At 53.1% G+C, this 25,707-nt stretch overlaps 11 protein-coding genes across 11 annotated transcripts; 7 read left to right on the forward strand and 4 right to left on the reverse strand.

The window, feature by feature from the left end:
- The first annotated feature begins 920 nt into the window (after positions 1 to 920).
- CC84DRAFT_1163549 (uncharacterized protein) lies at positions 921 to 3,110 on the forward strand. The gene is made up of 3 exons (XM_018178291.1): positions 921 to 1,743; positions 1,793 to 2,243; positions 2,459 to 3,110. The coding sequence occupies exons 1-3, from the start codon at positions 1,062 to 1,064 to the stop codon at positions 2,889 to 2,891; spliced, it is 1,566 nt and encodes a 521-aa protein (XP_018037708.1). The 5' UTR covers positions 921 to 1,061; the 3' UTR covers positions 2,892 to 3,110.
- A 429-nt stretch (positions 3,111 to 3,539) lies between these two features.
- On the forward strand, positions 3,540 to 6,310 carry CC84DRAFT_1117621 (acyl-CoA oxidase). The gene is made up of 5 exons (XM_018175498.1): positions 3,540 to 4,021; positions 4,118 to 4,356; positions 4,479 to 4,888; positions 4,915 to 5,307; positions 5,481 to 6,310. The coding sequence occupies exons 1-5, from the start codon at positions 3,670 to 3,672 to the stop codon at positions 6,253 to 6,255; spliced, it is 2,169 nt and encodes a 722-aa protein (XP_018037709.1). The 5' UTR covers positions 3,540 to 3,669; the 3' UTR covers positions 6,256 to 6,310.
- On the reverse strand, positions 6,112 to 7,988 carry CC84DRAFT_1242809 (uncharacterized protein). The gene is made up of 3 exons (XM_018184092.1): positions 7,656 to 7,988; positions 6,637 to 7,609; positions 6,112 to 6,582 (listed from the first exon to the last, which is right to left on the reverse strand). Exons 1-3 carry the CDS (start codon positions 7,837 to 7,839, stop codon positions 6,270 to 6,272), a joined length of 1,470 nt encoding a protein of 489 aa, XP_018037710.1. The 5' UTR covers positions 7,840 to 7,988; the 3' UTR covers positions 6,112 to 6,269.
- Positions 7,989 to 9,160: 1,172 nt separating this feature from the next.
- CC84DRAFT_655429 (uncharacterized protein) lies at positions 9,161 to 9,538 on the reverse strand. Its single transcript, XM_018187022.1, has one exon. The coding sequence runs from the start codon at positions 9,423 to 9,425 to the stop codon at positions 9,207 to 9,209; it is 219 nt and encodes a 72-aa protein (XP_018037711.1). The 5' UTR covers positions 9,426 to 9,538; the 3' UTR covers positions 9,161 to 9,206.
- Positions 9,539 to 9,651: 113 nt separating this feature from the next.
- On the forward strand, positions 9,652 to 10,780 carry CC84DRAFT_1216319 (pectin lyase-like protein; the record flags this gene model as incomplete). Its single annotated transcript, XM_018182789.1, has 3 exons — positions 9,652 to 10,253; positions 10,313 to 10,575; positions 10,644 to 10,780. 3 exons carry the CDS (start codon positions 9,652 to 9,654, stop codon positions 10,778 to 10,780), a joined length of 1,002 nt encoding a protein of 333 aa, XP_018037712.1.
- On the reverse strand, positions 10,769 to 13,681 carry CC84DRAFT_655435 (uncharacterized protein). Its single transcript, XM_018187023.1, has 4 exons — positions 13,545 to 13,681; positions 11,626 to 13,490; positions 11,335 to 11,504; positions 10,769 to 11,280 (listed from the first exon to the last, which is right to left on the reverse strand). The coding sequence occupies exons 1-4, from the start codon at positions 13,634 to 13,636 to the stop codon at positions 11,212 to 11,214; spliced, it is 2,196 nt and encodes a 731-aa protein (XP_018037713.1). The 5' UTR covers positions 13,637 to 13,681; the 3' UTR covers positions 10,769 to 11,211.
- Positions 13,682 to 14,687: 1,006 nt separating this feature from the next.
- On the forward strand, positions 14,688 to 16,679 carry CC84DRAFT_1088575 (uncharacterized protein; the record flags this gene model as incomplete). Its single annotated transcript, XM_018174260.1, has 3 exons — positions 14,688 to 14,915; positions 14,963 to 15,053; positions 15,103 to 16,679. The coding sequence occupies 3 exons, from the start codon at positions 14,688 to 14,690 to the stop codon at positions 16,677 to 16,679; spliced, it is 1,896 nt and encodes a 631-aa protein (XP_018037714.1).
- A 245-nt stretch (positions 16,680 to 16,924) lies between these two features.
- CC84DRAFT_655461 (uncharacterized protein) lies at positions 16,925 to 17,615 on the reverse strand. Its single transcript, XM_018187024.1, has one exon. It carries the CDS (start codon positions 17,575 to 17,577, stop codon positions 17,122 to 17,124), a length of 456 nt encoding a protein of 151 aa, XP_018037715.1. The 5' UTR covers positions 17,578 to 17,615; the 3' UTR covers positions 16,925 to 17,121.
- A 187-nt stretch (positions 17,616 to 17,802) lies between these two features.
- CC84DRAFT_1186335 (uncharacterized protein) lies at positions 17,803 to 18,948 on the forward strand (the record flags this gene model as incomplete). The annotated part of the gene is made up of 1 exon (XM_018180852.1): positions 17,803 to 18,948. The coding sequence occupies one exon, from the start codon at positions 17,803 to 17,805 to the stop codon at positions 18,946 to 18,948; it is 1,146 nt and encodes a 381-aa protein (XP_018037716.1).
- Positions 18,949 to 19,687: 739 nt separating this feature from the next.
- CC84DRAFT_1242811 (uncharacterized protein) lies at positions 19,688 to 20,305 on the forward strand. The gene has a single exon (XM_018184093.1). The coding sequence runs from the start codon at positions 19,696 to 19,698 to the stop codon at positions 20,137 to 20,139; it is 444 nt and encodes a 147-aa protein (XP_018037717.1). The 5' UTR covers positions 19,688 to 19,695; the 3' UTR covers positions 20,140 to 20,305.
- A 2,769-nt stretch (positions 20,306 to 23,074) lies between these two features.
- Positions 23,075 to 24,945, forward strand: CC84DRAFT_1195571 (uncharacterized protein; the record flags this gene model as incomplete). Its single annotated transcript, XM_018181411.1, has 7 exons — positions 23,075 to 23,312; positions 23,362 to 23,494; positions 23,545 to 23,612; positions 23,662 to 23,836; positions 23,883 to 24,111; positions 24,197 to 24,542; positions 24,931 to 24,945. The coding sequence occupies exons 1-7, from the start codon at positions 23,193 to 23,195 to the stop codon at positions 24,943 to 24,945; spliced, it is 1,086 nt and encodes a 361-aa protein (XP_018037718.1). The 5' UTR covers positions 23,075 to 23,192.
- Positions 24,946 to 25,707: the final 762 nt, after the last annotated feature.

The following is a 25,707-nucleotide window of genomic DNA, read 5'->3' on the forward strand; positions in this document are numbered from 1 at the left end:
TTCACTAACACAGGCTTGCGATGACAGAGAACGTGCATTCCAAAATCCTTGCTAGCAACGTGTTGGCCTCAGCTCCTGCGTGGCACGCTATCCCCGTTACATTGTCACCGCGGACCAAGAGATTGGCATACTGGCCATCAACACGCATCGAGAATGGGTTCAGAGGACTCTACAATTCCATGTACCTGGATCGTGGGATCGTGGGTCATCGTGCCGACGTCCTCGCGACGCGGCCTTACTCGATGCCGACTGGTGTCGTGTCATGATGAGCTGTCATCCATCACCGCCTCATGAAGGGCACGGCGCGAGCTCCAGCAGCATTCCACGACTGTTCGACGACATGTCTCCTTCCTACTGGTTTCGACGAGTACTTACCCCTTCCGTTTCAGAGTTTCATGAAGCCTAGCACGGTGTATGCTCCCGCGCTATGATCTACTTATGGGGCCTACTGTGGAGAACGTCCAAAAAGCAAACAAACACGCCTGTCTCGTTCAGCCCGCTACTCCACCGCCATCCGTTACGTTGCCCCGTCTAGCCACCAGTCATCGGGGCGTTGGCTGTTCCGCAAAAACGCCGTCCAGATGAGGCTATGCAATTCCGTCGGAAAGAGCGCCTAGGCGATTGACCGGACACGGTACCAGGTTGCAGGAATGGGGTGCACGTTACGCGCGGGTCTAGCCGTCGAGTGCATGCGCGAGGCTTGAGAACTCCTGAGGAACGAAGCACATCGCCATCGGGGAACGCGGAAGCATCAAACCGCCTTTTTGGTGATGCGGGTGCAACCGTATCCATAAAAGCTTCGCCGGGGAAGCGGGTGCTCAGCCGGGTCAGATAAGCTACTAGCCGTTTACGGACACGTCGCGTTGGTCACAGCTGGTCAGAGCTGCCGGGCCGCCAAACATCACAGAGGCCTGGGCAGGGTCGCGGTTACACAAGCACTGCCTATACGGCGGTGAATCCAGGTTGGCAGTGTCTTGGTTCATATACCTGGTGTTTGCCCACCGTAACCACGTATGTGCGACTCTTCACCCTTGGGGTACAAATACGCCCACGCATGCGAAATGGCCCCAGCATTTGCACCTACTTTGTTGGACACTCTATCCTTGAAATTACGTTCCTTTCCGAGGATGATACTTAAGTCCCCGACGCCTGCCACTGTCGAGGAGCGGCTGCATCTTTCGGCCCTGGACCAGAACATCGTGCGCGTGTATACGCAGGTGTTCTTGATCTTTCCGTTTCCTGATGCTAATCAACGTGAGATTGCAATCCAAGCTTTGGAAAGCGGACTCCAGGCGACTCTTCAGAGCTTCCCGTTCCTCGCAGGCACGCTTCGCCTCGCTAATGACTCTTCCGGCAAACTGGTGCTCACCTTCCCCACCCATCTGCCCGATTGTGGAGCATCTGGCGTCTTTGCCTGGAAGACTAATGAAACTTTCCGCACCTACGAAGATCTCAAGGAGGGAGGCATGCCACCAGATGCCTTCCCTGGAAGTAAACTTCGACCAGATGATTTCGGTAGATACCCTGGTATTCCGCCGGACGGCGAAGGCCTCGTCAACTTCGACCATGGGAACCAGGCCCCCGTTATGCGGGTTCAGGCGGACTTTATTCCTGGAGGTCTCATCCTAAGCACATACGTTCACCATACGGTCATGGACTTCGCCGGCATCAATATCTTCTGGAAATGTTTTGCAGAGAACGTCTCGTCTCTATCACTAGGACGGCGTATCATTCCTGGGCTAGGTAGTAACAACACCTGCTATTGCTACACAACGCTGACCGGATTTCACAGCGGCAGACTATGGTGCTGATCAACGGACCATGAGGCGACAAGTAGACAACCGTGCACCTACTTATGCTTGTGGACAGTCGCCCTGCGCAGAAGCCTACGTTGAAGGGACCTACAAATACGAAAAGTCGCTGCCCGATGATACCGAATGCACAATGAAGTATCTGATCATCTCCGCCGCCCGCATCCGCAACTACCGGGATGACCTGCGCAAGTACTTCCCTGGGGAATCACCACCGACTATCTGTAACGTCATCGCCGCATTACTATGGATTCATGTCACACGAGCGAGGGCACATCGAAGAGGTGATTGCGGAAAAGAGGAGACGAAGATCGGTATCGCCACCGACCTCCGCAAGCGGATGAGTCCGCCTCTACAAGACAACTACACGGGTAACATGGCAATCTTCTCCACAGGGGCCCTGGATGTTCATGAACTCACGAAAGATGAATTGTAAGTCCTTTCGCCTCGATGGATGATTATCCCGTTCCGATCTCGCTGTACAACCTCTCATGGCTTCACACCTACAATGGTTACATTAGGCGGGACTTCAGAAAGAGTATCGCGTTGGCACCCTCACTGCCGCCTATATTCCGGTCGCTCTTACTTCGGGCTCACTTGTCACTCAATTTACAGCGTAACACGAACTTTACTGACAGGTGGTACAGGGTAACCGAAGAGACCATCGTCTGCACGATTAAGGAAATACGACGTACGATTGCGAAAGTCGATAATGACTGGGTCTCGAACCACTTAGGATTCTTCAAGTCAGTTGACACTATCACTGACACTGAACTTGGCCTCGGGTTCCGCTTTGGCATGGATATCTATATCACGTCTTGGATGAACTTCGGCGCAGATCTTCAGTGGGGCATACCCGGCACTGACATGGAGGATCAATCCCTCGGCGGGCGTCCCGAGTTCATACGACGATCGTATGGTGTTGCCGATGGAGGCATGATGATCATGCCTCGCCGTCGCCATCAAATGAACGGCAACGATGCACCGTACGAAGTCATGGTTAGACTTGCGAAAGTCGACATGGAGCGCCTCTTGCAAGAGAAGGGCGGTCTGTCCCAATGGGCAGAGCGCATTATCTAGCGAGCTGGTTGGCAGGCACGACAGCTGCATGCGCATTCGCGACGACTTTCATACCCACATGGTACATCCTGGAAATACGCATACAGGCTCTCGAGCCCCGGACCTTGTAGATGTTCAAACCGGGCGTAATTTTCTTTTCTGGCAACATCTGCACGGCGTTCTCTAGTGGCATATGCATCTCGGAGGATTTGGGTTATTATGCTTTTTCTTGGGCCGGACATCTGATATCCTGTACAACTATCCTGAGTTTTGTTCTTTCCTGACAGATTGACTGTCTCCTTCGAGCAGGCCTCCTTTCTTAAAATAATAATTATACGCCTGGGGGTATCCCCTCACCTAGCAAGCGAAATTGTCGGTGTCCGCTAGCTGCGGATGTGGCAGGGGCCCGTCTTACCACACCGCGGGTCATTACCCTATACATTACCCCGGTATAGCTTCCTTGCTCCCTGTCTATAGGGCTGTCGCCATGTCGCCAACGCCAGCTACACAAACCGCAGGTCCCTCCCTCCGAACCCAGCGTCTCACATGTGTGGTGTACTTTACTTGCCCCAGCATCTTGGTATGCTTTACCGAGAGTTACCGCCCAGTGCGGGGCTTACACGCTAGGAACAGACGCGTAGCTACACGCGACTAGAATACCACTCATCGACGTCAACCGAGGCTACAGGCCAGGAATAGTCTTGGAACATGTCCAGGTCCTTGTCTGCTTTTCGAAAAGAGGCCAGCTTCAATCGTTTTCACGGTCGTTTCCTTAACGTTTGCGTCGACCTCCCACGCGATGACAGATTTCACGGACAACCTCAAGCCGCGCTATGATGGCGCAGCTATCCTGGAAGCCGAGCGCAGCGCTTCGGTCTTGGGCATAGACGAGCTGTCGAAGCATCTCCTCTCGCGCGATGATTTCCTCGGACGTCAGGAGAAAGTCCTCAAGGTGCTGCGAAAGGAGAAGCTGTTCAACAAGGACCAGCAATTGAATCTCTCGCGGCCAGAGCGGTATCACCTAGGGCTCGCGCGAGCCAAAGCAATCCGGCGGCTGGTGCGGCGAGAGGCCTGGGATCATGAGGATTACAAGATGGCTGAGTATCTCAATGACGAAATGAGCCCGTTCCACCTCCACATGACCATGTTCGGTACGCAGGCGCAACTCGACTTTACGCTCAGCTCCGTGTAACGGGGGCGTAAGACTAGGTGTCTGACTGACTGACTGACCCTTGTTCCTTGTGCAGTGACGACGATACGCGAGCAAGGTTCGCCGGCCCAAAACAAATCCTGGATGCCGCGCATCCTCGACTACGACATAATCGGGTGCTATGCGCAGAGCGAGCTCGGCCACGGGAGCAACGTAAAAGGCCTCGAGACGGAAGCCAGATGGGACCCAGTGGCTCAAGAGTTCGAGATCCACAGCCCGCATTTGACTGCGAGTAAATGGTGGAACGGCGGCATGGGGAGGACTGCCACGCACGCCGTACGTTACGTTTCTTAATCATCCTCTTGTCTTCTCCTTTGGGCGTAAGCCCACTTCTGTACAGGCGCCATGTGTAACATCGCAAACCTTGCGCAGGGTCTACTAATCAATCGCACGCGTAGATCGTCGTTGCGCAGCTCCTCCTGCCGAAGAGTAGTACAGCCCAGCCCAGCACTACCGATTCCGAGAATCCTTCGAGATCTCATACTACCTCCGAATACGTCCCTTACGGCCCGCAAACGTTCATCGTGCAGATCCGGGACAAGAAGTCACATCAGCCGATGCAGGGTATTGCCGTAGGTGACATCGGGCCGAAGTACGGATATGCTAGCATGGACAATGGATACATGCTCTTTGACCGTGTTCGGGTGCCCAAGTCGGCCATGTTGTCGCGGTATGCAGAGGTCTCGGATGAGACGGGCGCGTTGATACGGCGGGGTCACCCAGCCGTGGTCTACGGGAGCTTGACCTTTGTACGAGGGCAGATTATCATGCATGCAAGGCATGTGACTCCTTTTTCTGATATGAACTGGTAATGGTGAGCTAACATACGACCAGGTTGGTCTTGGCTCGGGCCGTGACGGTCGCTGTTCGATATTGTGCCGTGCGGCGGCAGTTCCAGGACCGCGATGGTGTCGCCCCCACGCACTCTCGCCCACAGGACGAAGTGCAAGTTCTCGACTATCCGACCGTTCAAATCCGGATCCTGCCGTTGCTAGCGGCCACCTTTGCACTGCATTATACGGGCGAGTATATGTACAATCTTTATCACCAGAGCAGGAGGACCATCGAGGAGGGGGATTTCGGACCGTTGGCCGCGTTGCACAGTGCCAGTAGCGGGCTGAAGAGTCTGTGCACTACAATAGCGGCTGATGGGATTGAGACGTGTCGACGGGCTATGGGCGGGCATGGTTTTGGTGGCGGCAGCGGATTGGTGGGATTGAACGCTGAGTGAGTCACTCTTTTCCTGCACTGCAGGTTTTGTTTCCTTGTCTGTTGTGGGAGCCCGCAGGGCTTCTCGTATCCCGAAACGGTTGGGGTGGGTAGGTGCAGGCTCTCAGGCATGAGAGATCGGATCTGCGTGTGGCGACTCGAGATGAGATGGCGCTAATGCGAGGCCGTAGTTACCTGTCCAAGCCGACCGTCGAGGGTGACAACTGGATGATCACACAGCAGGTCGCCGCGTACCTGATCAAGAAGACGACGGAGTGCGTGCAGAACGTGGCGAGTGCAACCCAAGACCCCACGGAGGAGCTGCTGAAGGATTACCTCCGTGGTCGTGCGCAGCACACGCCACCGTCGTTTCTCGCCGCAGACGGATCAATCGATGATGACGCACTCGTCCAGATCTTCCGGTGGCGCGCCGCAGCCCTTGCGTACGCAGCGTATCAGGCTCGCGTGGAAGAGAAGAAACCTTGGACCAGCCTGATGATCCAGCTACACAACCTGTCCCACGCCTACTCTTACCACATCCTCGTCTCGACCTTCCGCACCGCCCTCTCCTCATCCTCCGTGACCTCCCTTTCCAATCCCACACCCTCTGTGCTCCGCACGTGCTTCCGCTTGTTCGCCCTTCACACGCTTTCCCAATCCGCATCCTCCTTCCTACTCACTTCTTCCATCTCCGCGTCAGACTTGCAAGTGCTGGACGCCAAAATCCTGGAAGTGATGGGAGAGCTGCGCCCACATGCGGTGAAGTTGGTGGATGCTTGGGCTGTGCCGGATTGGTTGTTGGACAGTGCTTTGGGAAGATACGATGGAAAGGTGTACGAGGACTTGTTTGAGCGGGCGCATCGGAAGAATCCTTTAAATAGGACGACGTTCAATGTGGACTGGCGGAGCGAGGAAGTGGTACTGGGTAGTGGAGACGGGGGAAGACAGCTGCTAGCGAAGTTATGAAGATGTTGAGATCGCTATGAATTTAGAGAGGCCGAGGAAGCTAGGTAGTGGAAACGTGGGACAGCCTTATATCTGAAGCATGTCCACAGGACGCCGCCTAGGTTCCGCTGTACTTGTGCTGGACCAGCAGCGCACACCATAGGCCATACCTCGTACATCTCTTGCATCAACACGGCAGCAGCTCCCTGCTGCATCTTCAACCACTCTTTTTCAGTAGTGACAACATTCTCAAATATCGCCAGCATAGCACTCGTGAGCTCGTCGACGTTGTTGAGTCTGGCGTCAGCGTCGTAATACCGCAGAATTTCGTCGCCGACTCGACTTCCTCTGTGGACGTAAATAAGGCGCAGTATGTGCGTCAGAGCCATCAATCCAACATACTGTATAGCGAATGTGGCACTCTGGCTTAGCGAACTCCGTTGTATTTGATGAATACGTGGTCTGATCTTCGTGGTGTAGATCGCTTGGCCATCGGTAGGAAAGGTGTGTTGTCTGCCGTAGGAGTCGGCCTGGAGCCACTCGAATACAAAGCGTATGTGACGGTCGAAATCGTCTTGCGGTTGTTCTGCAAGTGCTTGAGCTTGATCATGTGCTCTCTTGAGTGTGCTTTTCTCTTGTTGCGCGGCTCTTCGTAGGCGCTCTTGTCGGGTAGTTTCGTCCATCCTGCGGGCGGCAGCCTCCTTTTCGGCAAGCTCCTTCGCTTCGACGGCATCAGCTAGTAAGTGATCAAGGTATAATGCCTGCTTGAGTACGGCGCCCGGCCGAGGAGGGTCCGCGTTGACTACTCGAGCAAGGTGTTTTGCCGCCTTAGTTTCGGTGTCTGGCCGAGGAGGTCCCCCGTTCAAGGTGGCGTGGCCGCCTTCAATGAGACGGGATGTTTGAGCAAGCTTCGTTGCGGGACCCTCCTGGGCATTCCTCGCTTTTGCTGTTGTTTCATGACCGGCAGAGCTTCTCCCCTTATTGCGTAGTAAATTGAGAAGCTGCGGTGAACGGGAGTGCCCCATTTGCGAGTTCTGCCGCGCAATTTCGGAATACTCTGATGGAATTGCCATGGAATTCACTTTGACCGGATTCCATGGTGGGTAGCCGAATGCGTCAGGATTCAGGTCATGACTAGGACCAGTATTGGCATGAGGAAGGCCATGCGGACTGTATGGTAGTGAAGTTCCGACAAAATTCATTGAGACTTCAAATTGGGTTGGGGTTCTCCCACTATATTCAGAGGAAAGTGGTGCCTGGACGTCGAAGCGCGCAGGGTCAGTCGCAATTTTGTTCTGAACATAGGCAAATCCTTCAAGATCCGACGGAAATTTAGGATTCCCTTCCCATTCTGATCGGAAGTGATTCGATGTGACTGATCTGTATTAGTAACTCAAGCTGGACGAAGACGTCTTGCGTACTGTTAACAGATGAGCGCTGGAGACTGCTAGCTGTCCGAGTTTGCGATGCATCTGCAGCTGCACGTTGTTCCTCTCTCTTTTTCTGTGCACTCTTTTTGGCAGATATCCGGGATGCCTCTCGCCTTTCTTCTTCAGTATGGTACTTCTTTGGTCGACCTCTGCTGCGCGGGGTGGAGGCGTTCATTTCATTGGTGAATGACGAGGCACGTGAGATTGGCTGGACCCCGGGAAGCGCTGACGGATAAGATTGTGTAATGTAATGGGCACACCACGCTGGCTACAGAAAAGCAATATGAATGGGAAGTTGGCCGTAGATGTCGATGGAGGTTGTGGAGGAATAAACAACGTTCATTGTTGAGCCTTGACAACTACGCGACATTAGCGAATAGCTCCAAGGCTAACGCGCTGGCACGTGCTCAGGCGTTCTCAACGCGTTGCGTGTTCATCCAACCTTTCATCAACTCAACCCTTCACTTTCCATCATATCGGCACGGCACTCACAACAGCGCCAACGAATCGATGCGAGCTACAGCATCGCGCACGGGTATCCACCAAGCTATGCCGTCGTGGTACCAACGCCGATGAATACCTATGTCGTTACCACACAGCAAAACACAATCAATCCCAATGACCTCTGGAGGACTATCTCTTCGCTGCCTGAAGCCACTATACACGAGATCCTATTCCACGCTGCCATGGGTACCATGACCCATCCGCAAATAATGGGTCCTATCTTCACCCTCCAACAGCGGCGCGTGCAAGCGGAAAACGCAGCTGGAGTACAAGCTCGCCAAGCGGAAGAGGCATGCGTCAGACATGAGAAAGAATGCGTGCTGTCTTTTTATGTTCAACAGATTGAGGACTGGCTCGACGAGAATCCCCCTTTCCTAATTCGAAACCGAGTATCCACTACAGTAGATAGGACATCATGAGGCAAGATGCTTCCTCGAATTACGAGAAATAAATAAGCGAAGGCTTCGGCTGAGCATGCAAATCCGGGGACAGAATGCAATTCGCTGAACGCGTTTCCTAACATAGCACGGGCGTTGCTTGTGAACTCAAGAGGTGGTGTGGGTTGTAACGTCATCAAATGCTTAGAACACGATACGAAGATGACGCGGTGTCGAAGCCCATGCTCGAAATTCCGATGACAATGTCCTGGGAAGAACGGTCAAAAGCGCTGAGCGATGATCTTGACGGTGTAGCATTGGGAACCAAGATTGATCGTGTGTGGAGCATGTGCATGAATTGATGGAGTAGTAAGCCGTTCTATGAGTCTATCGACGTGTTGGAGGTAATGGGAGTTGCGGTCACGGATCCAATTCCTAAAGTAGACAACCATGACTATCCTGTCAGATCCCAAGAGTGTGCAGATCATTTGGGACAGGCTGCGCTCCCGCAGGAACTGTAACATCTTATGACAATAGCCTTTGTTAATCAAAATATGCTGCAGGTCGAATAGCTACCTGCAGACAGTTTTGTCAATACGCAGTCCATACAGATCATGTGCTCTTGCTATCCGTTGCCTACACACAGCGCTTGGCCGGTCTCTCAGCCACTATGGAGAACGCAATTCAATCCTTGACACAGAATTGCGAGGGCGGCGGAAATGACAGACGGTATGACGGCAAAGTGGCCCATGTCGACTCCCCCACAATGCAGCCAAGCAGCCGATCCCCTTCCAGCAAATCCGGGGAACATAATTTTCCGCCACTGAACTTCCAGGCCACCGGCCTCGCCAATCGTCACAGCCAGGAACACCTTAGGCATTGCGGATCGATGCCCGTCGCAATTGTTGTAAAATTCGCGCCACACACACACTTACCTATCGCACTTCGCAATCATCTGCGCAAAACCTAAATTCCGGATGAATAGCCGAAGTCGACAGGGCAAAAGGATGTGGCGGTCCAGGTGACATCTTCTGTCCAGTTCAAAGAATGCAGTACAGGATCCTGAAATACTGTCGCCACTTCATTCATCTGCATTTTCACCCACAATGAAGCTCTCCGTCTTTGCCCTCAGTACATCCCTCCTCGGCGCCTCCGCGCGTCCGAAAGCTTCAGATTATAGCCTTGCCGGCTTCGCAAAAGACAACCCGCTCGGCGTAACGACCGGCGGCGCGGGCGGCGAGACCATAACAGTCACCACGCCCGCAGCCCTCAAGGCAGCCATCGCAGATACAGCCCCGCGCACCATCTACCTGACTGGTAACTTCACCCTCACCGGACGCCTCTCCATCGGCCCCAACAAGTCCCTCATCGGCACCGGCCCCGGGGCGAACATCCTCGCCAACGGCTTCAACATCAAGTCCGTGTCCAATGTGATCATTCGCAACATTGGCATCCGAGGGATCACGGGCAATGACGGAATAACCATACAGAACAGCACGCGTGTATGGATCGACCACAATGAGTTCGAGAGCGGGGGTTTCCCTGCGAACGGGCCGGATGCGTATGACGGGCAGTGCGACATTATACGGGCGAGTGACTGGATTACGGTGAGCTGGAATTACTTCCATGATCATTGGAAGAGTAGTTTGGTGGGTAATAGCGATGCGTTGAGGGACGTTGATCAGGGGCATTTGCACGTCACGTATCAGTAAGTCGTCTTAAGCATGACCAGGCGTTCGGAAAGAGACATACTGAATATTTGGCAAGCCACAATTACTGGCGCAACGAGGGCACGCGCGGCCCAGCTGGGCGCTTCGGACACCAACATGTATACAACAACTTGTATGAGGACTACCTTTTCCAGGCTATACACAGTCGCAGTGACAATCAGGTCCTTGTCGAAGGTAATGTGTTCCGCGGGAACACAAGCGAGGCGCTGTCGACGTATGGACTGGTCATTCCAAATGACAGTCCGAATACGAGTCCTGACGGGGACTACGAGCTAGATGGGTTTGCGAATCTGGGCGCAAGTAAGTCGATACTGCTGTCTTTTTTTTTTGGAGCGAGTGGAGAGAACATGATACTAACCTGATTGTAGAAAATGATTGGGGTCCTGCAAGTATCAATATTACTAGGGTTGGAAACTTCACTAAGGCGCCGTACAAGTATACTCTCACGGCGCTGGGCGACGTTGAAAAGGTAGTCAAGGCTGGCGCAGGCCTTGGGAAGATTTAGAGTACGTATGAACAAATGTCATCGTTTGCTCGAGGGACCAATTCCATCGACATACGGGAAAATCAATGAGCAAGGGTAATGCCCGTATTCCGGGTTCTGCAAGGGACCCCGAAGGACTCTGTAGTCATGCCTTAGACCCCGTCCCGAACCAACGGCATGTACCCGACATTTGGCGCGACATGTAACATTGAAAATCCGGTGAGTCGGGAAACATCCGAAGCACGTTGATTAGTGCGAAACCGGATAGACGGTTGAGCGCACGGCACTGGGCAAAACCCAGCTCGAGGTCCCACATGCAGTGACGTATTTCAGCTGTGCTTTTGACCAAATTAGCGATTCGATGGCTGGGGTATTATTGTTCTAGAGCGGTGTATGTCCATGTTCAGCTACGGATGCGTTGCTTGCCGTCATCTCGACTAGAACCGATTTCTCTAACCAAAGTATTGGCGCATATTGGGGTCGCCGAATGGTGCCGTTGAGTAAGCCGATTCGAATCCCGTCTGTACGGTTGTGAGTTTTCAAGGATTAGGAGAGCAGATCGACGACGAACTTACCCAATCAAACTGTTCACCGTACTCGCCAAAATCTATGGGCACATCATCAGTCGACAGAGGTAACAGCGGGTCTTGTGGGTTCTGGAGATCGAAAAAGAACGAAGGGTCAGGAAGAGGCTGTTGTGGCAGCAAGTCGATCTCTGTTTGTCGAGGGGTGTTTTCCACGGTTGCTGTTAGCAGGGGTCAGCATATATGACCAGACCATATGAGCTATTGTCCTTCTGCGGGGGGACTAGTCGAATCCTGTTCCATCTGATCCGCATATCTAAAAGGGGGGGGGGGGGCTCTTACAACTAGGAGTGAACCCACTGATACCTGCCTTCCCCAGCACATGTTTGGCAGCGGCAGCCACTCTTCGCGCTTCTCTTGACTTGGGTCCCAGACGTGCCCAGAACTCGTAAGCCCTGGTCAAAGCTCGAATTATCTCATCGCGTGTCGGCTGTCCGCTCTTGAAGCGTTCTCTAGGCACTTGACTGATTGGTATCGGGTTGGCGAGATCCCGGTCCAAATCTAGGATGAGCAGAGTTGTAGCCAAAAGAAAGTCGTGGCTCATTAGCGAGGATAGCCGCCAACTGGAGGTCCACCACATTGATTGTTTGTCCCAATTACTTTTTTCTCGTGATTTGACTTCCAGAAGGTGCTGAGTATCCATGATCTCGAGCGCGGCATCTATGCAAGCTGACCTAGAGTACTCGTATCTAGTGTTCCCATGTGCCAAGAACAAAAATGGGCGATGAAGAATCTCCAGTGCTTTCAGAAACGTCATGGCAAGGATCACGATCGACATGGCTCCTTCTGCAAATGGATCAAAGTCGTTCATGTCCATTCCTTTGAGCGCTCCTGGTATATTCTCGTAGGTTTCGCGCAGAACCTCGTCTAACTCGAGGACCTCTCGGTATGTGGGCGGCTCGCTAGCGTTGACTAGATCCACGATACGCGCGAAGACCCCTAAAAGGCGGTTTCGGATTATTGTATAAAGCATCGGAGTAAATTCTGTGTCCGGTCTTGAAGGCGGTAGTTCGATCATATCCTCTTTTAAATCCTCGTCGATAAGGTTACGGGGCTCCAATGTATCAGTCATCGCTGGGTGGATCATCCGAGGTAGCCCCACTTGTCCGGACGACATGAGATCCAGTCGGACAATCATGGACCACATTCTGCGCCTCATCTCAGCCTCAAATGGGGTGAGACTATTATTAGTTATATTTGTTGGTTCCCTGTGCAAGCCCATGCGGAATGCAGTCCGCACAAGCATCCCAACGAGAAGCCAGATGCCATGTTGTGTATCCCGCGTCCGAAGATATTCCACAACAAAGTAGGATAGGAATGTCTCCATCGTGTATGGTGGACATTTGGTGTAGTTAGCCAAAACCAAACATTGTGCGATCTTTTGTCGATATAGGTCTTGACGAGCTTGCGAGAAGGTTCGCTGGGATGGGTCGGTGATGCCATTGTCGTGTTCTTCAACGAGCGATTGTATGCGTATAGCAATGGCAAAGATTCCATACAGCATCCCAATCCACATGACCGGAGTTTCTGTTGGGTTACTCCAGAACTCATGGTACTCACGTACAAATTTTGGCCTATGCATGATAGTCGGTGCGACATCCACAAAGTTCCAATACCTTTCGAGTAGAAGATCTGCTTCAGCTTTGGGAGGAAGACCTGCTATGATGTCTTGCCGCGTTGCCTGTGTATTGATTCCAAGCAGCAGCTCTGGCCCAAGATCTTCACCTGTATGGCTATATGGCTGTGGCTCAGAAGCTATCTGGTCAAGTTCGTCTTTAAGCTCAGCGATACTATCGAGTATACTCATCCAATGACCACTATCAGTATACTGCGTCTCATGGCTGTCCAGGGTCATGTGCACAGGGGTGTTGGGGGCCTCAACATCTGCACTCTCATCGTTGAGATCGGGACGAAATGGTGAGGCTATGCTGGGAATGGTGTTCATTCTCCTGGAGCCGCCACCGGTTTTTTCAGCCATCAGTGTGGTTACCAATTTCTCCAATTGATCAATACGGTCGTGGACATTGATACCAGTGTTTGTTGCAGACGATGCCGCGGGAGTTGAGACATTGCGGGAGTATGTGCAAGAGAGTGACAAGCCGCGGTCCACGCATGTCTTGCACGGCTGTTGACGGTCGCATTTCAGCCTTCGATGTCAAGTCAGCACGTGACACTCATGGAAACAAGGTCAAAATTCCTACTTTCGACGCCGGCAAAGGGTGCACGATAGTATGGGCTTGTCGCGCCGCCGGCTCGGAGGTACGTGGCGTTGCTGCGGCTGGGTTTCACTCATCGCTTTTTCCGCGGTCGAGCAGCATGCGCATACGACAGGAACGTGTAAAGCGGAGTGTTGCCTCACTGCGACGAGCTTGTTCGGGGGCGATCGTTTGTGGTTCGCGCTTTTCCGTAAACGATAAACCCGAGCACTATCTCCGGCCGTTTTTGCCTTCCGCCACCCTGGTATCTGCGTATACATCACTCCCTCAAATTCTTGTCTTGTATGCGCCCTGCGGATATGCTTGAGAGATCGACATTACTTTCGTCTAAACCCTTGTATCCATAGCCTTGATCGGTTAGAGGCAAGTTGCTTCGAATTGGACTTCGCTAGATTTCGCCTCACTTTGCAGCTTCGTATCTCTTCCAATTCAGCATTATCGACCTTCCGAACACGATACCACCTTCAAAAGCATAAAAAATCCGGTCGCCATTCGGAATCGCAACAGCTTTATGACGCTGTGGCGCTTTCAATGTGGTGTCATCCGGTCTAGACCCACACCCCAGAATGAGGGTCCTTGACAGCCCCACTCTGAATGACGGACGAACAAAGCCTTGCTACGCTACGGCCGAACCGTCGATTTCGAGAAGCATATTGTAGAGGATTCTTGCCACAGTGCTCAGCCTTCTGCACGGTGTTACAAACATCACGTGCCATTAGTCACTCCAGCTTGGCGGCTGAAGCGGGGACTTTGCAACGCACTTTACTTAAATCCGAAGGTACCAAATGACAATCTCGACAAGTGTCTGAACGTGCAAAACTTCAACTATTCTGTCCATTTGCAAGTCGATTCAATCGCCATGCAGCCAGCTACCATAGGTAATAAAGAAAGTCGCGCTACGACTTCGTGCACGGAATGTCAACGCCGGAAACAAAAGGTGCGTCCGAAAGTCGGAGGAGGAGCATGGGAGCACCCGTCCCTGCTCGCGATCGATCGCGACTGATCACGTTACGCAGTGCTCGCGAGAATGGCCTTGCAATCACTGTCAAGCGAGGAAGGTCCCACATCTTTGTCAATTTGGGACGAAACGATCGCAGCAGCCCTCGCCTCCAGAGTCTGCTTCTCGGTATGCCGAACTTCTATCGCGAAAACCGTTTAGTCTTCGACATAGTAACATGGAAGTGGAATAGTGAGAAGTCAACTGAGACACGAGGACGAAAGAGAAGCCAACCCGACTCTGCCGACATATCCTCGAATGGCCTGGACGGTGAGCACGATGAACCTGAAGACGGCCTGAAGATATGGGGTTACATGCCAGGGCATGTTCACTATAATATAGGTAACGCTAATGGCGAGGTAATTAGCTCTATGAGATTTATTGGAATTGTTCTAACCGCTTGTAGCCATCGCTCAAGAAGGAGAATTCAGAAGGTTCCGACAAGTCGGACGCCGTGGGGCGTGTGCTGAGTGCAATACCTCCTAGATCTATCACAGGTATGTTCAATCATGGTGGCCCGGACCCAATACTGATTGTATTTTTCAGATGCTATCGTGAACCATTTCCTTTCGGTTGTCAACTACCGGTACAGCGCCATCTACGCCCCCACCTTTACCGACCAGTATGTGCAATGGTGGTTCGACCGTGTTAATGGCCGGAGTCTTTCACCAGAGTTTACCTGTTTGCTACTTAGAGTGCTCTCGTACTCAGTGCAATACCTCACTCCCGAACTTCGAAAGATGATCGAATTTGAGATGGCTTGCACCCCCCAGACCATGACAGACAGCTTCCATGAGGCCGCTGAACAGCTAAGTAAAAGTTTTTCGGCCTCAAATACATGCATAGAAAGAGTGCAAGAACTCTTTTACAAAGGTGCCTGGCTGAAATCAGAGTCACGCATCGTGGAATCATGGCACTCGCTCGGATGTACTATTCGGGAAGCTCAAGAGCTTGGCCTCGACAAAGAATCCTCACACGCCGGACTCCCTGAGTTTGATGCTGAGATACGTCGCCGATTATGGACTTTGCTGTACATTTGGGATTGGCAAATGTCCGCATGGCTAGGAAGACCGCATTTGATCGACCAAAAGGACTTGTCTTTCGAGTTCCCTAACCTACGCCTTGACTCAGTGGGATCTGAGCCTAACCTTCTCTCGCCGTTTGCTCACATAGCACTCCAGGCTCATATAGCCCGACGGATAGCACCTCTGATGGGGGATGTCCAGGTCATCAGCGATCTGTCTCCCGAGCAAGTGTCCAGGGCCCTGCAGGAGATACGTACATTCATCGATGAGCTTCCTCCAGTATTTCGCATAGAAGATCCCGACCTAAGCCTAGACGAGGCTCACCCATACTATGTCTTCCAGCGTTATCAGCTACACGTCGTTATCCACATAGCGATGCTCGATCTACTGAAGCCCTACCTTACCGGCGATCCGAGGAATCCCAAGACTTCGCACGATGCAAAGCTACGCAAAGAGGGTGTGGAGATAGCACTGAAGATGCTCAACATCGCGCGATTGCTCTTCAATCACGAGTTTCCGATCAACGCGAAGTTTCACATGGTCGTTTTCGCCATCTTCGACACTGCGACAACTCTTTGCTCGGCCATCATTCACGATGTCGACGAAGTATTGCCCCATCGTGAAAGAGTCATGGATGCGGTAGAGAGCGCACTCGACATGCTTCAGCAACTCAGCCACACCACAAAGCTAGGCGCATCGTCTTATTGGTTCTTATTCAAGCTCGTGCAGGCCGCGCCGGTGCTATCGCAATATGCCCCGATCACCAAACGCCAGCGGACATTGAAGAGGTTAGACTCTAGCAAATTGGGATCAGAAGTACGAACCCTGCTGCCAGAGCAACCGCTGCCTACAACTTCCGCGCCTGTGATGGAACCAGAAGCGAAGCCGGTCGCTCCCGCGTTCGATCCTGTGCCGGTCCCAGAAGTCGCGACTACAGACGATCTCTCGTTCGACATGGAGCAATTCCTGGCACAAAATCCTTGGGGGAGCTCGTCTAGCCTAGACATCGGGGGTATGGAGGTTGTTTGGGACTGGGATGAACTCAACCTTGACTTCGGATTGATGAACAACGACGCAAACAACAATAGGCCTCAATGAGCTTGGCGATTCAATTGCGGTTATCTCTCGCAATCTCTGTGGAAAGATGAAGGTCGAGATTCACTGGCACAACATTCCACGACTGCGTTCAATCGCTCCTTGTCAGATAGTGACACTCTGATTCACACCTACTCAAACGCAAGTACTGTTCCTACGGCGTATAAGCACAGTCAATGTCTCCTCCAATTCCCTCATTACCATTCTCTCAACATAGCATAGCAATCGGCAACCTACCAACAATCAATAACATATCTCATGGCAACCTGGGCATCCGCACATCCTCCGTTCAAGGCCCACCCTTCCAGCCTCTGACGATGGACGGAACTATGCCGTCGTATTCCACAGGTCACACGCGGCACACACCCTTTCCTATACCAAATCTATCCACACGTCCGCCAAGCTAGCCGACACTCAGGATCATGTCAAGACTATGGCTCACGTCCTAATGGAGCAATACGACACCGACATCGATGAAGATCACAACACAAAAAAAAAACACAATGGTAGATAAGTACTCTGGGACCCTGGTCGACCAGCTATGGATTGAGATGCTGGAGCCAGAATTTGTGGATACTGTGGCGAGGCTGCAGGACGTCAAGGTACAGAAGCCGCGGTTACAAGTCAAGAACGCTACTTGGCTCGAGGAAGAGAAGCTGTGGGAGGTGCTCGTGGAGGATGTACTGACCAAGGCGATGAGGACGTTTATGCTGGAAAGTTTTGCCAGCCCGGGGGGGAAGCCATGGGAGAGGGAAGGGGCGCGGAATGGAGCGGGTGCTGCGATAGTGAATTCCAACCAGAGGCCCAGTGGGACTCGCCGGAGCAAAGGCAAGTCAGCAGTGAGATGTCGATAGGCTTGGGATGGGGCAATCATCTGAAGGCCAAGGGGTATCCATACCATCTTCTTTTGTACGCAATAGCCATGTACCAATAAGATCCAAACGCGGGCTGACGCCCCTCTACGCCAAGCCAGACCCTAGACCCTGCGGCGGCCCGTCGCAAGCACGGGGAAAGATGCGCCGTGCATGTCCAAAAGCTCACACGTCACCCTCTTCGCTCGCTCAGCGGCCACGCGCCCTACGTTCTCTTGCCTGGCAGGCCTCATGCGCCGTTCGCAGCCGCCAACATGTTCAACTGGCAGAACATCGTGCTGCTCGTCCTCTCCTACGTTGTCATCCCGCGCCTCACCTTCCTCCCCTCGTCCCTCCACACGCTCCTCATCGTCTTCGGGCCCTTCCTCCTCCCGCGCGTCATAAATCTCTTCAACACGTCCCGCGCCGCCTCCCGCAGCGTCCCCGTCCGCGATGTGCCGACCAACGTCCAGCGCGTGCTGAACCTGCTATTCGTCAGCGCCCTCGCTTCCTTCGCGCTGTGTCTGCCGTATTTCGCGGACGAGAACATCTTCCAGAAGACGCAGAGCCGATGGCAGATCGAGCCCAACGTCCTCTTCACGCGGCTGCGGCTGCTGCGGGAGCTGACGCCCACGGATGAGGTGCTGCGCGAGAAGTTCACCGTCAACAGCGCAAACAAGATGCTCTACTTTGCCTTTGGCCCGGACACGCTGCTCAACTGCGTGTGGTGCAACGCCGCCGACGGCTCCAGCAGCACACGCAACTACTTCCTCTACGCGCTGCCGAAGCTGCTCACGCCGCACATTGCGCACCTCGCCGTCCTCGGCCTCGCGACATCCAGCATGGTCGGGCCTGAGGGCACCCGCTTCCGCACACACGCCACAATCGCCGGGCTCGCGCTGCTCTTCACGGAAACGTGGTATCTCGGCACCTACGATCCCTCCGCGAACAAGCGCGCCAAGGTGCTCGAGGACATCGAACCCGCGCACTGGCGCATCCGCCTGTTCCGCTACCTCGCATTTGCGCTCGCCGACCTCGCCCTCGCAGGCACGCTCTGGGCCACCTCCACAAACCGCTGGCTCGCGCGCCCCGAGCCCATCGCCAACCGCCTCGAGGCCACGACCAAAACCGCCGAGGAGACACTCCACAAGCTGCGCGCGCTCGGCCTGCTCGAGAACAGCATCAACCGCGATCCGGGGCTCCGCCAGGTCCGCGAGGAGTACTGGCGCACCGAAGGGCAGGTTATGTCCGAGGCAGTGGCGGAGCCCGAGGTCACGGAGAAGATCAATGCAGCGATTGGGAGGATGGACTTTGGCGCGCTCGAGGGCAAGGTGGGCGAGGTTGCGGATGGGATCCTGTCGGCGATCGATGGGTTGAGAGGCTCGCAGGTGCTAAGTGCAAGTGAGACTTCAGCGCCATGAGCGATACCAGGCATGCATTTATCGGTGTTGATTAGACGGTTGGGAAATATAATTTCACCTTGGCTGCATGGCGCGGCGTTTGGAGAGTCTCTGTTTGCCTGGTCTGCACGCTGTTTGTGTGCGTGGACATATCGTTCTGCAGCGGTGCCGTGGCTGCTTTTCTATACCATGGGCATGCAGGAAACCGTCCGACGCTGGAAAATCATACACTGAACTTGAACTTGCAACTTCCCAGATACGGCGTCCAACAGCTACTCTCGCACACACCTCCTTTTCACCTCTTTCTAGCTTCTCTCACTTACCAAACTCGTTTCTATAACCACTCTACACCAATCTTACATGTCATACTTCTTTCCTCAAGTCCCCTCCTATAGCGGGGTAGACATGGTGTAGCATGCCGAAGTCCGCCTCCGCTCCCCACGCGGGCCAATCACAGCGCCGTGCTAGCGGCTCCCCGTAGCATTCCAGCTTTTGGTCAGCACATGACTAGGGGAGAGTTTCCATGGCTCTGGCGATCAATAGATCAAGGGTGGGTGTGACCTATCGCAATCGGGATGCTGTTTCTGGTGAGGGAGGCGGATCGTGGGTGCTGTGCTGGTGCAGTTGAGGTAAGCTGACTATGAGACCTGCGAGCCCTTATGGTGTATTATTAGAATGTGTGTGGACTGCGTCATAGCGTGAAATAAGTGTAAAAGAGGGGAGTTGAGGGCGGAGTGCGGGGGCTGGAGCAGGCGGGGCGAGAGGGCGATGGTGGATGTCAGAAAGTGTACTCCGGTCGGCGTGGGGATCCAGTGTCTTGGGCGCAGAGGATACTTGTCGGCGAGTCCAGCTAGCGAAAAGATGACCCGGAATTTAAACAGCTGGGTAACTACAGACGTGCCAGTTTCGAATTGCTATCCGTCAACCCGTCTTCTGTCGCGCATACTACGACTCGACATAGCGCAGACATACCAATCCTACAGCACCTCCCTGCTGCAGCCCAGACCCAACATACCCATCTCCTACATTCCAGGGCCTAAAAGCGCTGCACGACACATACTCAACATACACCATGTCCACCACCACCACCACCACCACCACCGCAACCAAACAGCCCCTAACCCGCCCCGCCAAACGTGCAGACAGCGCCGTCTCGCTGTCCTTCCCATCATCCACCTCCACCTCCAACCACACCACTCAAAACCTCTATGACGCGGAGTGGACCGCGTACCTAGGCCTTGAGGATGAGTGGGGATATGTGCTCAAAGACTCCCGGGAGGTGAAGAGCACGTGGAGAGAAGCAGAAGCGGAGAGAGGGCAGCAGTATGAGGAGGAATGGAGTGCGTATTTGGGGCTGGACATGAGTGGGGAGTGGTGATGTGCGAGGGCATGATGGGATGGTGTTCGGGAGTGAAAGGCTCGGCCTTGGTGGTGAGGATTTGTTTGGCCCATAGGCGGTGGAAGCATACATGCAGGTCGGTCGAATGTTGCGTCGAAGAGGTAAATAATGGATGGGGATGAAGGAAGATTGAGGGCGTCTAGTTCGGTGCTCGTGTAGGGGCGCGTGTATCTAGCGATCGTATTGCATCGACGAAGACTTCTTGTGACGTCGATTCGAGGTGCTTCCGTGATGCGTAGTAGGCCATTTACAGACTTGTTCTTGTTGCAACAGGTATGAATGTGGTGGTAAGAAGAGGGAGGATATGTCTTCGAAGCTATATAACCACAAGGCCGGCATGCCTGTGCTAAAGTTTGGGAGTGGCTGCTGCTTTTGGCGAATTCAGTTTCGTAGGTGAGCTCTTGATGGGTGGTCCTCGGTCTTGCGCTCTTTTCCGCGTCCTTCGTGGTGCCCTTGTCGTCGCTAAATAAATTGATGCTGCGGGTAAATCGCTGGCAGAGTCACTGTATAGATAGGATGCGCCAAGCGCTAGTAAGTGGATGGTGAGATTCAGTCCTGAGTGCTGGCGAAGGGTCCTTCCAGCAACAAGGTGCACGGAAGACGCTCTTCAGCGACTTGCACGGCACCGAGCAGTGCGACGCTCTGCTTCTTAACCAGCATCCTGCTACTTCTGAAGCCTGACTCTTCAGGTATTGGGAATCAAAACGTTCGGCAACATGAAATTGAGATAGGGGTGGATGGTGGTTGCTGATGTTACCAACACCACTCCACTGTCGGTTCTGAGAAGACGCGATATGATCTCTTGGCGTGGCACCTTAACACAATTGCAGCGCATGTACCCCTCATCATCATGGCGACATCCTGCATGCGCGGGCGGGCCGCGGGTGTCAACCACGTCCTCGAACCCACTACTTTAGGCGCTTGGTCGCAATCCTTATCACTATGCCTAAACCAACAGCCGCGAGAACCATCGGCAACAAGCGCCGGACGATGAGGAGAACGGTGGCGCACAGATATCGTACGTTAGTTTGCGCAGTGACAATGTGAACTCCAAATATCATTCCGTTGATAGGGCAGCACCGGGCCTTCTTCCATGGTATCCCCAGAAAACCGTGACACCCTTGCACCTCAGCACGCTACTCCGCACACCTTTTCGATTCGCCATCTAGGCCTCAGGCTCCAAATGCCGGTCGTTGCAAGTGAAACACTCCGCGTCGTCAATGAATCGCGAAAGTTGCGGCACGTCAATGTCATGGAAAGTTACGCTCGGGACATGAGCTGGGCACTTGCCGATGACTGGCCGGTGTGCAGACACGACTCGCGTATCGTTCTCAGCACGGGGAATCAAATTCGGTGGAACCAGACGAGCACGCAAAGGTCACAGTCCCACGAAGAGTGCGCTTCCGTCGAAACACACTTCCAGAGCGTGCAATGCGCGATATATGCTCCACGGCCAATGCTGGGTGCGTGACGGTAGCACTGGTAGTGGCACCTCTCATCGCGCTCCTCGGCGATAAGTTCTTGCCAGCTAAGGAGACATAGCGTTGCGGGTGCTGGAACGCATGACTGCAACCGCAATCGCGTCTGGAACTCCTGATCTGCTATCCGTCTGATCGTCTCCCATCGCATTCGCATTCAAGCGAGCAAGTACAGTGTACCAATGTATTCGGCGCAAGCACGACAACGTACCTGCATTCAAGAATGTCTTTCCTCATGGCTTGGATAATGAGCTGAGGTGCTCATTCTGTATTCGCCGGGCGAACAATCCGTGCCGTGCTTCTGCGCACGTGGAAGACTCGCCTACATTAGGGCCAAAACTCCTATCTTCGCACGAGCTTTTCGATCCTCCGTGGACTTTCCAGCGCAATTTCGTAATGCGCATGAACAAACTCTTGTGCACGTCTGAATTCTGTCTGCCGTACTGGGCTCACAGTCATCACGGTCTCGGTTTCTTTAGGGAATATTATCGAAACCCTAGCCACGGCAACTACCACGTCCGTCGCCACACGTCGGGATATTTTACCTAGTGTTGTGGAGAGCAACGAGGGTCCGACACAAAATCACATCCTTGTCGTTTCTATCGTTCCCAGACCAGTTTAATGGGTCGAAGGGGACCCTCCAGAGACGAATCACACAATCGATGCCTCATCACCTTTGGAAGCCAACAGGGGCCACCCATTCATGTGGGGTCGTAGATGTCCGGGCCAGATTCAACGAAGAAGGTCCTCCGGTTTCCAAAGTGAGCTGCAGTTCGCTGGCTTACGCGTTGCGCGGCCACTCTTCCAATGGCGTCGGTGCAGTGCCTTGAGATAACATCCGAATCGCACACCTTGACAGCGGTAAGTGATAGTCGCAAATCTTGTTATACCGTGGCAAGAGACATATGCGCAATGCTATAGAAGAGGAAAGAGTATCACACCCATGCGTGCGACAATGGTTAAAACAAGTTTGTCAGACTGGCAACAAGTGCTGAACCTTAACCAGCATATGTTTGCAATTGTCCTTCGAGAGGCGAATGACTTCTTGAGCATCGAGGTATCGTGCCCAGCCATGGGCTTGTGAGGATCGTTCCTCTACGCGCGATGTCCCGCCTCATCCGCTTCTAGGTCCGCGATTCATGTGGTCTAAACGTCATGCTGGCTCCCTGTCGGGCCCTTCTATGCCCTGCACCAGCCTTGCTGCCGTTACGTTGGTCGCTACACTAAAATCTAGCTCAGCACCCTTGTCGTGCCATGTGCCGAAGACGCAGAGCTAATATAGAACGGACTCCCCAGTGGCTGTTCACGACGGAGTTGGGGAAGCACGAGTGAAACTTCCTGTCAACGTCGCATTCGAAACGAGAAGGTCGACTCCCACAGCCAGCAAGATGGGCGTCACCTACGATGACTTGATAGCTGCAATGCTGATGAATGCCCCGGATCCTAACGAGAAGCTGCCGCTCGCAAATCGCCGGGAGACAATATGGGGTACGACGATGCCTTTTCTCGTATGAGTTGTCGAATCCGTGGTTTTGTATCGATGCTGACAACAAGTAGGTGATAACATGGGCCGCTGTGTTCCTACGCTTTTGGGTGCGATTTCGAGTTATGCGCGAGCCAGGATGGGACGATGCGCTCGTTCTGCTAGCGATGTTGCTGAACACGGCTGCTACTGTATTGGTACTAATATGTAAGTGTTCTCGCGCTCGCCAATATTCTAGGACTAACGATCACTGACAGCTATACGATATGGCCTTGGGCAACACTTCTTGTACCTCGAGGTTTCGCAAATGATGGGCTATGTCAAGGTTTGTGTGGTGTATAAGGCTATGTGTGAAGACCTACTAATACGAATAGATGTTTTATTTTGAGAACGCGCTCTATATAACAAATACTGCTGTGATCAAGCTATCGCTTCTCACACAGTACCTCCGTATCTTCAAAGCCGGAACAATGCACTGGATATGCAAAGCCTTGATTGTCATCATTGGTGCATGGGGCTTTACCTATGGATTCATGGCTTGGTTTCCCTGTAAGTCTCCTCATACAACTCACAGACTGGCACTCATACCCCACAGGCTTTCCTCCACAAGCATACTATGACTCGCTCAAATATCCGAATGCTAAGTGCTACGGTTTTGGCTTTGTGAACGCGAAGGATTTTATTGGCCTATTCGAGAGCCACACCGCGCTGAACATGGTTTTCGACGTTACGGTCTTTGTCACACCCATGGTCTTATTCACCAAGCCCAACTTACGGATGAAGAACTTAGTTGCCATGTCAGGCATTTTCATCGTCGGTGCAGTGTTAGTCTTCCCACCCAATCCTCACTCGCCTAGTTTCGGGCGCATCAAGGCGAACACACCCAAACCATGATGCTAACCCTACCAGCGTCGTCTTCACCTCCATCTGGCGCCTCTACTCCATCGTCGACAACCGCGCCGCAACCTACCCCTACATTGACTTCACCTGGTGGACTCCAATCAGCATCATCCTCTCGTGTCTCGAAATCGACCTCGCCATCATGTGCGCCTCGATGCCCATCTTCTGGCCCGTTATCGAGGAGTCCTTCGCCGCCATATTCGTCACCCGCGAGGTCCAGATCACCGAGCAGCGCCGGTACTCCTTCGCTGACCGCGGACTCGCGTACGAGCTCGAGCACAGCGATACCATGCGCCGGCAGGCGAGCGTCAAGACGCAGAGCACGAGCCGGGAGAGCTTGGTTATCACGCGGGAGGTCAGCGGGAAGAATCTGCAGGAGCACTACAGGGACCCGTATGTGGCAGCGACGGTGGATCCGTTTGGGGACTCGGCGCAGGAGCGGCCGGCTGTGAGAACGGATGTCGCGGCGAAAAAGAAGGATAAGTGGGTGCTTTAGGAGTAGGATAAAAAGTAATTTTCTTGAAAGTTTTCGTGTCCGATACCCAGGGCGGCATTTTGATATTTACAGCGGCGTTTTGGTGGGAGGGAAGCTTGACAACTGGGCCTCAGATGAAATGTAATTGAATGACCGTTTCGGTTCGATCATGCAGAAGGATATGTTCCGTCGTGTCATTGCCACCACTTGGCGGAATCCCTTCCTCTCACTTCGTTAGTCATGAAATCCATGATCATCAGGACCAAAGGACCCGGGGCTGTAATCGCGTGACATGTCCACTGGCTGAGATGAGCTTAGCGCAGCACTTACTCAGCCTTGTACAATCATCGATGTATGACTTTAGGCGAGGCTGGTTCCAATGCATTGAGTGCGCCAAACTCAAATATTCTAGAGCATCACGGGCTGTCATGAAGCGAAACTCTACCATGCAGGAATCCAGGAAGGTCGCTCGTTATTTATTTGAGATAGGCTGCCAAAGGCACTCAATGCTCAGCTATATCGTGGAAATTTTCCTCTTTAATGTACATTTTTATGATGTGTGTGAACATTTCTATCCAGTCTTCGGCGTATTCCGGTGCCAATTGTCCAGTTGGTTTGTTCTTCATTACTGAGATCTTTGAGGGCCCTGGAACGTTTGGACTGGCCAAGCCAAGCAATGACATGACCCTATCCGAATGTTCTTTGCAATCGCGGTCATGGCAATCCCACAGTAATTGCGGGATATGAGGTTTCCGCCCTTCGAGATGTGATATTGTATCCAAAACTCCTATCGAATCAAGGATTTTCCATGCCAACTTCTGTGTTGGAATCATGTTTCGCTGGAATCGTCGAAACCGGTGTACAGCGTCGTTGAACCAGGCTCACGGCAGCGTACCATTCCTATATATAAAACCACGTTGTGTCCACAAGATACGTCATTAAGTATCCAGCGCCGTTGAAAGCAGGGTTGCAATAGTAATCATTCAAGTTGTTTGATATGTGGCTATACCAAATGGGAGCGCTTTAGACTCATTCTATGCGAGAG

This window comes from Paraphaeosphaeria sporulosa (genome assembly GCF_001642045.1).
Source record: "Paraphaeosphaeria sporulosa strain AP3s5-JAC2a unplaced genomic scaffold CC84scaffold_4, whole genome shotgun sequence".
Classification (NCBI taxonomy): Eukaryota; Fungi; Ascomycota; class Dothideomycetes; order Pleosporales; family Didymosphaeriaceae; genus Paraphaeosphaeria; species Paraphaeosphaeria sporulosa.